The sequence below is a fragment of the Hyperolius riggenbachi genome, chromosome 1 (assembly GCF_040937935.1).
Source record: "Hyperolius riggenbachi isolate aHypRig1 chromosome 1, aHypRig1.pri, whole genome shotgun sequence".
Classification (NCBI taxonomy): Eukaryota; Metazoa; Chordata; class Amphibia; order Anura; family Hyperoliidae; genus Hyperolius; species Hyperolius riggenbachi.
Genome location: NC_090646.1, coordinates 534,977,011 through 534,990,130, shown reverse-complemented (window position 1 = coordinate 534,990,130; position 13,120 = coordinate 534,977,011). Strand labels below are relative to the sequence as shown.

General features: G+C 41.0%; 1 protein-coding gene across 2 annotated transcripts in view; it reads left to right on the top strand.

Annotated features, from left to right (window-relative positions):
* SLC27A6 (solute carrier family 27 member 6) overlaps nucleotides 1-12,438 on the top strand; it is a 75,906-nt gene extending 63,468 nt beyond the window's left edge. For both annotated transcript variants that reach the window (XM_068246678.1, XM_068246672.1), the window contains exons 9-11: nucleotides 1,878-1,975; nucleotides 6,993-7,123; nucleotides 8,597-12,438. In XM_068246678.1, the coding sequence (XP_068102779.1) occupies nucleotides 1,878-1,975; nucleotides 6,993-7,123; nucleotides 8,597-8,773 (406 nt within the window). In that variant the 3' untranslated portion in view covers nucleotides 8,774-12,438. The remainder of the gene's footprint in view (nucleotides 1-1,877; nucleotides 1,976-6,992; nucleotides 7,124-8,596) is intronic.
* The last annotated feature ends 682 nt before the right edge of the window (nucleotides 12,439-13,120 follow it).

The window sequence follows — 13,120 nt, the reverse complement described above, 5'->3', positions numbered from 1 at the left end:
CCCTTCAGTATAAGGAAAGCACTAGACCCTTATAAATAAGTAAAAAAAAAACATAACTGACCCCTCCTTCTTTAAAAAAAAAAAAAAAAAAAACATTTCTTACAGAGACAATAAAGCCTTCTAGCTCCCATAGATCATGTATTATTTTTCTGTTTACAGACCTATACAATGTTTTTGTATTGACCCTGGATGTATTTATATGTGCAAATTACATCACTTCCAAGATACTGTATTGAGGAGAAGTTGCCTTTATCATTGACTGAAATGCCATTTTATAATTTAACATTATCAAAGAATGCTTTCTCTTTGCAGCCTGCGACCATTCTAGTGAAAATGTATAGCGACCTGCAGGATCAGGGTTCTTGCTTTTCGAAGCCATTTTTATTTAGCTTTTCCCTTGGCTTCCACTTTCTAACACTTTATTACTTTGCACCCTCTTTTGAGATTTCAAAAAAATAGGATAAAATGATCTATGAACTTTTCCACAGACCTTTGCTATGTAGAATAACAATAACAGATAAAAACATGAGATGGCATGTGCCCCACTGTGTTAAAGAGGAACATTTCATAGACTATATGATGTATAAGGAAACTGTAGGGCTGCTAGCTAGGCAGAACATTTTGCAACTTGTCACTTTCTGTGGGTTTTCATAGACTGGAAGTGATGAAACTGAGCCAGGACATACATTATGTTAAAAGTCAAACTGGCAGATGTGTGCAGAAACTAGAGGGGAGGTCAAATATACATTCTCAATGGGGTTGCTTCACCAATCTCATGAACTGTCCACCATACTATTTTTTTCACCTAGCCTACAAAGTAACGTTTCTGTACGTTTAAAAAAAAATTCTCAAAATAAATTATTCCCGATTGACTTAAATTTAATAATGCTTAAGAAAAAAAACTTTTTTGCTTCTTGGGTGCTTATAAGGTTTTCTATAGATAAGGTAAAAAGAACAGATAAGAAGAAAGAAGTCTTGTGAACAACCACAGTGTGACTACCCAAAGGTTTGTGCAATCATCTGCAAGCACCAGACAAACAGATGTAGCTGACCAGCTTTAAAGGGAACCAAACTCCACTTTTTTTCCTGGTTTCTAATAGCTATAGGAGCTACCATGGTCCCCCCACCCCTTCTAGCTGCTCATTATTTATCCAGGGGAAGGTGTGAAAATAACATCTGTGACTTCTCTAAACTCTTTGAAGCATAGTGTCATATGTCCCTACTCCCCCCTCCCCCTGCTGATGAAAGCTTTTGTTTGCTCTCTGCTAATGTGTGCAATAAGATAATTACATCAGTCCTTATCTGCCTGACATTTCTGTGGTTGGGCAGTCCTCAGAAGTAGGGTCAAAACCTCTTCTAAACTTTTAAATGTAAAACGAAGTGGTAAAATGTAAGGGTTTTATTTAGTGACGAGCCACATTATTGGCATGCATTTTTAATGTGCTATTGAGATGCCGTGGGTGATAAATGGTGCTTGGTTCACTTTAACTGCACCACTGTCAGCCATCATGTGAAAGGGCCTTGCGTGTGCATGCATGTATGAATGGCATGATTAGTTTTAATATCACAAATTTATACATAGATGTAAGCCAAGTCCCTTTTGATTGTACTCTCTGTAACCCATTACATGCAGTGCAGCAATCTAGTCCACTCCTCTCCCCTTTTTTCTTCCTACCAGTTTATTTATGAGATTCAATCACTGATCCCCAGAATGTATCTGGTTCTGACACAAAATGTAATGAATTTGTTCACCCTGCCATGGTGGATGATTAGGAACGTTTTAGTTTCATTGAATATACATGCCTTAAACATTTTGAAGTAGTATGATTAATATGTGCTATGAAGATAGTGAAAATGTTTTACTCAATTATCTGTAGATGGAAAGGAGAAAACGTCGCTACCACTGAGGTTGCCGATATTATTGGGATACTAGACTTTATCCAAGAAGCGAATATCTATGGCGTGAGTGTTCCAGGTAAGAGAGGAAAATGATAAACGGAGAAGTCAGCATTTCCATTCACCCTTCATAAAACAAAACTACCAGTATAAACACTGGAGAGTTACCAGTACAGGTAAAAAAGAAAGTTTTGGGTTAGCCCAAACAGTCTTTAATAATAAATTAGAGATAGGAACTATTTGCAGCGTACCTAGGGTAAAAATTACAGACTCTGTCTTAATAGGGAAGGGGGGGGAGGATCAGAGGGTTAAATACTTACGTGGTCTAACATCTTCGAGTCACAGGTGATGCTCCGCCCCCTACTTAGCAGTGCAGCTGTGTCCCTGTTTCTGAACACTGCCAAAGTTCTTCGGAAACCTCCGCCTGCTTTGCCACGGCCCACAGCCAGTTCATCAGCCACCAATTTAGCAGCACGGGGCGGGCCATGGCAAAGCAAATGGGGGAGGCCACAGTCTCAGTGGCAATTAAAAAATAAATGTCAGGGCCCATTCTCCAAGGGATGATGCCAGGAAAGGTAAATATTTAACCCAAAGACTTCCCAAATCCTCCATCATTAAAGGGGCACTACAGCGGAAAACTGTAAAATTTAAAATATATGCAAACATATACAAGTGAGAAGTACGTTTTTTCCTGAGTAAATGAGCCATAAATTACTTTTCTCCTATGTTGCTGTCAATTACAGTAGGCAGTAGAAATCTGCCAGAAGTGACAAGTTTTGGACTAGTCCATCTCTTCATAGGGGATTCTCAGCAAGGCTTTTAGGGCTTGTTTCCACTATCGCGAATCCGCATGCGTCCAACGCATGCGGATTCGCACATGTAATGCAAGTGGATGGGCCTGTTTCCACTGTAGCGTTGTTGAGGTGCGTTTTTTTTCAGCAGTGAAAAAACGCACAAAAGAGCCGCAGAATTCGCCTGCGAGTGGAATGCATGCGAATCGCCGCTAATGTATTTAATAGGGAAATCGCCTGCGGCTTTGGTATGCGAATTCGCATGGAAATCAATGGAAAAGCACACCAGCACTGCCATGGTTAAATTTGCATACAGCGTCATTCGTGCGAATTTTCATGTGAATTTGCATGAAAATTCGCATACCACGCATGCGAAATTCGCATCCGCATGCGAATTTTTACCGCGGCGATTCGCACCGCACAAGTGGAAACGGGCCCTCATTCTTTATAAAGATATTCCCGAAAAAGGAATTAAACAATGATGCTGGCCAGCTTCCCTGCTCGCTACTCAGTTTTTTAGCAGTTGGACAGAGCAACTGCCATTCACTAAGTGCTTTTGAAAATAAATATATCTCTGAGAATCCCCTATAAAGAGATGGGCTAGTCCAAAACCTGTCGCTTCTGTCAGATTTCTACTACCTACTGTAAGTGACAGCAACATAGGAGAAAAGTAATGTATGGCTCATTTTATTCTGGAAAAAAATTACTTCTTATTTGTATGTTTGCACATGTTCAAAATTTTACAGTTTTTCGCTGTAGTGCCCCTTTAACACAGAGTTTGTCATTTTTACAAGACACTGCCTCTGAGGAAGCAAGGTTAGTCCTTGTGAAACAGCTGTCAGGCCCTTTTACCCCCACTGCTTTATGCCACTCTAACCCATCCACAATAAGGGTTTTTTATCAAGTGGTACCAGGCTTTGTTCTCCTTCTGCTGCAATTGGATGACATGGAGCATGCTTGAGGTGAGCCCACAGTGGATTATCCATCCCTGCTGCATACTGGTGCCAGGACTTTGTTTTTTTTGTTTTTTCATCATTAAGACAGTTTGGGCCCTTTTCCACCAGCAATCACAATAGCTAAATGCTAGAGATTGCTTTTTGTCACTAAATTTTTTTATGCAATCGAGATTTTGCATACGCAACGCACTTGCATTGCAGAATCACAGAAAAAATCGCTCCTTAACGCGTTCACACTTTGAGCAAAATCAAATCGCGGTAGTGGAAAATACCTACCGCGATTTAAACCTAGAGATTTACAAATTGCTAGCGTTTTGCGATTTTGCTGAATTACTGTGCAGTGGAAAAGGGCCCTAAGTCATTTTTACCTTAAAGAGAACCCGAGTTGTGTTTAAAGAATGTTATCTGCATACAGAGGCTGGATCTGCCTATACAGCCCAGCCTCTGTTGCTATCCCAAACCCCCCTAAGGTCCCCCTGCACTCTGCAATCCCTCATAAATCACAGCCATGCTGTGAGGCTCTGTTTACATCTGTAGTGTCAGTCTCAGCTGCTCCCCCGCCTCCTGCATAGCTCCTTTCCCTGCCCCTGTCCCTTCCCTCCAATCAGCAGGGAGGGAAGGGATGCAGGCGGGGACTGGAGTTCGGCAGGAGACGGGGAGAGCAGCAGACTGACACTATAGAGATAAACACAGCCAGCTCTGACAAGCTGTTTGTCAGCAGCGTGGCTGTGATTTATGAGGGATTGCAGAGTGCAGGGGGACCTTAGGGGGGTTTGGGATAGCAATAGAGACTGGGCTGTATAGGCAGATCCAGCCTCTGTATGCAGATAATATTCTTCAAACCCACCTCGGGTTCTCTTTAAGGAACTTGTTTTAAAAAAATACACGATAGGCCATGGAAGAGCTACAAGATTCATGTGTAGCCCATGGGACCTTCACTAGCGTAGTAAGACGCATTGAAATAGATAAACATCTTCAAACTCACCATGGGGGCCCTCAGAGCTGGTTGTAAGTATGCTTAGAAATTCATTACCTTTGTGGTTTATTGGAATGACCTCCCGGCAGGAAGTAGTGAGAAGGAGTGATTGAACTGAACAGAAAAATAAGGCATCCATGTCATCCTCATCAATGTGTCCCTGGTATTCTTACAGAAGAGCGCTATTCTAACCTATGTAATTAATAATCGGTGCCTGCTACTATACAGTACAATACAAGTACTCTTCACTGCCATTGTAGCATGGAGCATGCTGTGCATTACTCCAATGGACCCTGCTGCACCGCACCCAATGTTTACAGTATATGCCATAAAAATATCATTGCATCGCAATATGATGATATTGTCCTTCGCAACAGAACGGATTCAGTGTGAAAGGACACTTGGCCTGTATTTTACCACTATTAGAATTACTTAATAACATAATAATTTGTATAGAGCACTAATGCTTGCACTCTGAGTACCTTTTTTTTCCCTTTAACCCTCTGGGCGATACAATTACATCGCCCAGGAGGGGGTGCAGCACTTTTTTTTTAATTTTTTATTTTTTAAATCATGTAGCGAGCCCTGGGCTCGCTACATGATAGCCGCTGCGCAGCGGCATCCCCCCACCCACTCCGATCACCTTCGGCGATCAGAGTAAGCAGGAAATCCCGTTCAGAACGGGATTTCCTGCTGGGCTTCCCCGGTCGTCATGGACGTCGTGACGTCAGAGGGAGTCCCGATCCACCCCTCAGCGCTGCCTGGCACTGATTGGCCAGGCTGCGCAAGGGGTCGGGGAGGGGGGGCTGCACGGCGGGTAGCGGCGGATCGGCGGCGAGCGGCGGCAATCGGAAGTTACACGCAGCTAGCAAAGTGCTAGCTGCGTGTAACAAAAAAAAATTATGCAAATCGGCCCACCAGGGCCTGAGAACTCCTCCTGCGCGACATACCCCGAGCTCAGCTCGGGATTATCGCCCAGGAGGTGAAAATCCTAAAAGATAAAGCAGACAGCTCAGAATACTCCATTTTACATTGTAGTCTCTAGTAACATTCCTCTTAACAGCTCCGGCCAGGTGATAATTCCACAAACATTTTTTAGTTATCACTTGCATTCCTCTCTGTGAATTAAAGAAAACCCGAGGCAGGGTTCTATGACTGCAATCCACATACAGAGGCTGGGTGTGCCTATACAGCCCAGCCTCTGTTGCTATTTCAATCCCCCCTGATTTATGTCTGATTACAGAGCGCAGGGGGGACTTAGGGGGGTTTGAAATAGCAACAGAGGCTGGACTGTATAGACAGACCTAGCCTCTGCATGTGGATTGCAGTCATAGAACTCCGCCTCGGATTCTATTTAACATCCTGTCTTTTAATTTAGGATTGAGTCGTTAATGATTCAATCGTTAACTTTAGGAAATACTTCTTAACATAAGGACAGAATCTTTATTTTAAGGATTGCATGAGGTAAATTGCTTAGTGCATGCTAAATGATTTATCACCATGGTGATAACAGTAAAAACAGCTCAGAACCATTATTTAAGACATGAGATAAGCTTAGTGAATTGTGGCCAATGTTTTTGTTAAAGGACACCCGAGGTGAAAATAAACTAATGAAATAAAAAATCGTATCTATCCTCTTTCTCCTAAAAATATACCGGTATTTTTTAAGATATTCCAGTTTTATTTTATATTTAAATCTACTTTTTCAATTTTTACTGTCTTATTGTTTTTGCTCAATGACACATTCATTGAAGTATGCCAGTGCTAAAATCTATGAACTATTGACCCTTTATCTCTTTACTGCTCTCAGAAGCCATCTTCTGCTAGGAAAGTGTTTTTATAGTTGTAATTTCTTATCAGTAAGGTCACACTGTAGTCTGACCCAGTCCTGACCCAGACAGGAACTGCCATTTACATACCTGATGTTTAAATATTTCAGGAAGAGAAAGGAAATAAGGAACACAGCCTGGTTATTTGTGTGCTAGGCACTGTACATACCTGTGCCTATCTCCTCACGTCTCATCATATCCTTTAAGCAAAGTGTAGCTTAAAGATAATTTTCTACTAATCAGCAGCTTCTGCTAATCATTAGTTACTGATTGGCCTGATATCAGAGGGTAGCTCTTTGTGCCAGAAGCCCACCTAAATCCCGACAAGTAAAATAGGACAGAACAACTTGTTGAGGCTGCCATTCCTGGCACCATCTCAGTGGCATATTTTTATGCTTGAGCTTCATTTATGAGAGAAACCATTACATTTAAGGCAGTCCAGCCAGCAGTAACTAAGCAGTGTATAGAAAGCACATTCATCTTGCTGGTTGCTATGTCGTGCTGGTGTGAAAATACAGTCATTATTTTCTTTTCCTTTTTTTAGGACACGAAGGTAAAGTGGGGATGGCATCTATCATTCTGAAGCCCAGTGCATCTTTAGATTTAAAGAGTGTCTATGAGCACTGTATGGCTTACCTACCTGGATATGCCTGTCCTCGATTTCTAAGACTACAGGTACAAACTATCTTCTATTATAGGACATTGTGTTTTATGTTTATTCAAGTGTGAGTCAGACTACAGTAGTTATTTTCTCTTGCATTGTTATCTATATATTTGTATGTCTGTCTATCATATATTAATCTGCTCAAAAAGGCTATTAAAAGTGACACACGTGTTCAGTGTAATTGTTGTCACATGCAATAGCCATTTTATTCTGACTGATTAGAAGTCCCATTTTGCACTACTGATAGCAGGCATGAGCAAAAGATGATGATGAATGTAGAATTAAAGATTGTGCTATTTTAAATATGCGGCAGATTTACTTGTCCCTCCCTGTATTGTTTTTTTACCTATGTGAAAATGGTTGCATGCGTTGGTCATTCTGCCCCATACAGACGTGGCCTCAGGTTGACTTGCCTAAGACAATGAAGTTGCTTTACATTCGCATCTTATACATACAATAAGCGTTGGGGGTCGTTGCATGACTCATGTATGCCTGCCTCATGTGAATGAATACAGAGTGATGCACATGTGCACTCATTGCACTCTTCTTTGTGCTCTCAAATGCTGTGATCATATATGGAAACCCCACGTCCCTATATATGTCCACAGCTTTTGAGAGCACAAAGAAGGGACTTTTTTGCAATTAACCAAAATGCAGTGGGCCACTTTTTGTGTGTGTGTGTGTGGGGGGGGGGGGATAAATATTTCCTTCTTTCTTCCTGCTGCTCATTGTCTTTGGGGCCCCTCCCCTTGCCTGTTCTATTAACAATTTAATTTAGACTTTTTCCACTAAGCCCACATCCAGGGCAAATCTGCAGAGTTTACCCTCATATGAGAAGGGTGGGGAAACGCTGGCTATCTGTTCAGCGGAATGCCTGGAACACAGCATTAAGGCGCTAATTTGCGCGTCAACACCTATCAGCGGTGCTAGTTCTAATTCACTTGATGGTAATTCGCTTGTTTCCTACAAATAAATGTTTCCAGAGGCATTACACCGTAACACTTTGGAATGCTTAAACTAATGTGATTGGTAAAGATGCCAGATGCACAACAGTGCGTTCACAGCGTACCCTGAGCAGATACACTGTGCCCCGTCGCAATGTCCTTCAACATATTCACTATACTCACCATTGTGCACCCAGTCCGCCACTGCTGCTATCACTGCGGCCGGTCGAGTCCACTGCTGCCGCTGCCATTCGGGTCCTTCGCTGCTGCCACTTGGCTTCACTGCATGGGGCAAGCGCCGGTATACAGATTGTAACCCCAGCAGAAGCATCAGGCTCCCCTTGGATTGCAAAAGACCAATAAGACTCCAATTCGAGCACCAGGGAGGATTCTCATTGGTCCACTACGCAATAAAATTTATTTGAGAACACTGGCACCGCTGAGAGCTTTGGCTTAATAGATTGTCTGGCTTTAATTGGCCTTAGGAAGTAATGCAGTACACTGACGTCTTTTTTTTCCTTTTCTTTTCTTCCTTTAAAGGAGAGCATGGAAATTACTGGTACATTCAAACAGCAGAAATTCCGACTTGTAGAACAAGGATTCGATCCATCTGTAACATCAGATCCACTTTATTTCCTGGATGATTCTGCAAAGTCATATGTGCCAATGACCAAAGACATTCATGACAAAATCTCTGATGGTCTGCTAAAACTCTAATCTTCTTTTCTATTCCGTTACACCGACTCATTTCCTCTGGGTGAAAATACTGAAACTGTGATGCGTTAACCACTGTAATTACAGATGTATGACGTATGGCACTATGTTTTATGCTTCAGAAAAATTAATACTAGCTGCTAAAACAAGGGGTATGTTTTTTTTTTTACACTTTTCTAGAAGAAAGATTTTTTTTTAAATTAACACTGTTCATTTATAATACATTTCAAACTGTTTTGTTAAATGCACTCTAACTAAAAAAGAAAAACTGTCTACAGGAGCCAGTCATAAGCATCTGAATCGCCGCTTTTGAAATACCAACTCTGGGTACAGATTTAAATGTGTTGATTAATAATGCTCAACTGTTACCTTGTGGGTCTAACAAGACTTTTCAGTAAAAAAAAAATCATGTCTAAAAATCTGCTCATGTGACCTGAAGCAGCTCAGCCAGTGGCGTAGCAATAGAGTGTGCAGAGGTTGCGATCGCACCAGAGCCCATGAGCTGGAGGGACCCACTAGGGGTCCTCCTTCATTCATCTTATTAGCTTTTTATTGGTGCGATGCGGATAATGAACACCTTTATATGTGCATTGAATAGTTGTAATCCTTAAAGTGGATCTGAGATAAACTTTTACACATAATTGTGCCCCTTACATATATTTTATATGGCATTCCTCAAGCCAAATATTTTGTTTGTTTGTTTTAATGCCCTGATTCCCTATAAACTAAACAAGCCACGCTTACAGTTCTTCGAGCGCCTAGGCATTCTGAGTCCCATGTAGCAAGTGCTCATGGGGAGCTCATTCCCGAAGAAGGAGGCGTTACCAGCCAGGAGCTGCTGAGATTTCAGAGGCAAGGGGCGGAGAGAGGAGGGGAGGGGAGTTTTCACAGGCTGAGGGGTTGAGATACAAAGCAGCTTGGCTGTGTAATGATGACAAGCAGAATATGGCTGCTCTCATTTGATCACAGGAAGAAATAATCATATACTGTTGAAGCTGTTTGCAGCTAGATTCACTGAGTAAACCATCTAAACTTTAGGTAAGGTATATAGACAAGTTACTTGCTACAGTTAGTTTTTCATCTCGGATCCGCTTTAACAAGCTATTTTCACACTGCAGCTGTCCTTGGTAGATTCTGGGGCTCCATATCAATAGAGTGCTTGGGACCCATGTAAAACTCGCACCGGGGTCCAAAGCTCCTTTGTTACACCACTGAGCTCAGCTGAGAGAATTAACAGATAGTGCAGCTATTGCTTTGCTTATTGTATCATGTTGTTCATGATTCAGAAGATGACAGACCTGAAGAGCTTTCTGAGAAAAATTCAGCCCACAGCCCTGCAACTCTGTGCTACATTACACGGTGACTGCATCCTTGGCAGATGCTTGACAAGTGATTTTGTTTATACAAGCTAAATCACAAACAAAAGTGGCTATAGAGGACTACAAACATCTGTATATACAGAGCTGGGCTTCACACTACTGGTACAGGGAATATTTTTCTTTGAGGCAGAGCTGTTTCACTTGTAATGCTATAGTTTCCTGCCTCTTTAAGGTTCTGAGCAGCATCCTGAGATGTATTAGGCCCCTTTTCATGGGGGTGAAGGGAACTGTGCACTTGTCAGGCAGTTTGGCCCCCTGACTGCTGGCCATGAGTTCCTTCAAGGTTTACAACTTTATGCTGTCGAATAGCAGTTTTACCTGGTGGCAAATAACATGAAATGTCACATCTGCGGGCGGTCACCTCAGCACTCAGATGTAACGTCATGGGGAGGCTGCCTTTAAATTATCACTACTGAGCACTTCCAAGTGCCTGGCTAGTGTAGGGGAGCCGCTGACAGGTGATGTATTTACCACCTTCAGCCTTTCGTGGAAAAGGGTCCTTAATCAGGTGTGTGAGTCTGTCGCATTCAATATAGATACTGTATTTCAAGTTACTTGTCAGATATACATGGAAAACAACCTTTCCTGGCCATATATGGAAAAACTAAATTAAAAATGTGTCTGAAGAGTTTATTAAATATGTGTAAAACTGACTGACTGAAAATATTGTTTAAAGAGAAACCGTAACCAATGATTGAACTTCATCCCAATCAGTAGCTGTTTATATTTTCTTTTTCTCAAAGGGATCATCAGGGGGCTCTTTATGGCTGATATTGTGGTGAAACCCCTCCCACAGTATGATGTCAGCGCCTCACAGCACTGAGGTACTGACCTCACACTGTGGGAGCCTTGTGGGAAATAACAGATGTTTCCAACTGCCAAAAAAGCAAGCAGCAGTTTCTGACGTCACCTGCCAGCAGTAAAAATGTTGTCATGTGATAAATGTCAGAATGTAAATCAGGGACAGAAAAGATTTTACAATGGGCAAACACTGACCAAATCATTTATAAATTATTGTAAAAATTAAGCACTTTTTTCAATACACTATTTTCACTGCAGTTCCTCTTTTTAAGGAAAAAAAAGACAGACTAACTGAAGCAACATGGTAATTTAATCTTAAAATTACCCCTCTGAGGCATCTGAATGATTGATTCACCATTCCAGACTGATGGGGTGAACTGATGCTGCACTGTTTGTTCCAGTTTGGCCTGTTGGATGGATTGCTCATTTAGCCACATTTGGGAATCTTTTTAATTGAAGTGCAAGTCCCCTTCACTCTATTAGTTTAGTAATGCAGCCACACCAGTGCTGGCAGCAATTTTATGTGGTGGTTCAGCCCCAGTATACTTCAGGTACGATGATGCTGACTGGTGACTGGTGTTCACTGACCCTAAATGGATGCTATGTACTTCAACAGAGAGGTTCCGCCTTAATGGTGTTCATCAAGCCTGTTGAGCCGAAGCTGTAAATGGGTAATACAATTCATTAACCACTCCAGGCTGCTAAACATGCATGTTAGCTCAGAATCTTCAGGCTGCTAAACATGCATGTTAGCCTAGAATCCTCAGGCTGCTAAACATGCATGTTAGCTAAGAGTAATCAGGCTACAATCTTCAGGCTGCTAAACTTTACTTTTAGTTCATATTTAGAATACAAATTCTTACAAATACAGATTTGTGAACGATTCCCTTAAAATAGATTGTACTGTCTTTCTTTCGAGTCAGTTATGTCTTACCACAGTTCATGGCATCACTCATGTTCTTATTACTGCAGAGGGTGAGAATGTGTCAGCAGATTCAGATTTACCGGAAAGGCAACGGAAAGATGGATGCGCCAGTTAAGCTTGCCTGTAAACTGCACAGAAAATGTATCATTAATCAGCTGATATCCTTTGATGTGCCTTATTATTTTTATAAAGTGTACTTTGTTAAACATTTAAATTGCACTAATGCCCATGGATATACTGCGAATGAATACAGCAAGCTGACGCTCGGTGAAAGTCACTTTTAGTTGATACATTGACGGTATACTGCTACAGTGGAATGATCATCTGTCACAAACCATCCATTTCCATACCTGGTAGTTATCTGTGACACTTTTGCAGAGAGCTGCCTACTAACTGTATAGTTTGCTTTTGCTGCCCAGATTAAATGGTTGATTTTACATGGTCACAGAAAAAAAAGTGAAACTGTTGACTAGCTTCTTGAAACCAGTTGTTTCTATAAAGGCTACATTTCCATATATGCAATTTTCCCTTGAGACAGCCTGCTGCATTGTTTCGCACTCCGTTTCTGATTATATATATATATATATATATATATATATATATATATATATATATATATATATATATATATATATATATATATATATATATATATATATATATATATATATATTTTATATATATATATATAAAAAATTCCATACAATGCAATTGATCGCGTGCGTTTTCTTACCAGAAACGGGTACACGTCATGTTTTCACTAGGTAGAACACATACATTTCGGCCATTGCAAAAATTCGCATAAAAACACATATAAAATACCATGCGTGTTTTTTTTTTTTTTCAATCTCAGAAAATTTTCATGCGATTTTCCTAATGTGAAAACGCAAAGCTTCAGTGGAAACTTATGCCTGGTACACACTATGAGATTTTCTGGCAGATTTACTGTCAGATCGAGTATTTCCAACATGACTGATCTGATTTACGATCAATTTCTGACTTTTTTTTTTCACTTCTATCAGAAACGATCGGAAATCAGATCGGACATGTTGGAAATAAACGATCTGACAGTAAATCTGCCAGACAATCATAGTGTGTACCTAGCATTAGCCGTAGTCAGAATTTACCATTCCTCCTGTTTGACGAACCCATGACATTTGATGACTGTTTTTACATTTACAGTGTGATTTTGTAGAAATATGTCCCCTTTCCTGACGTGATTGTTTCTTCAGTCTTAAAGTGTAC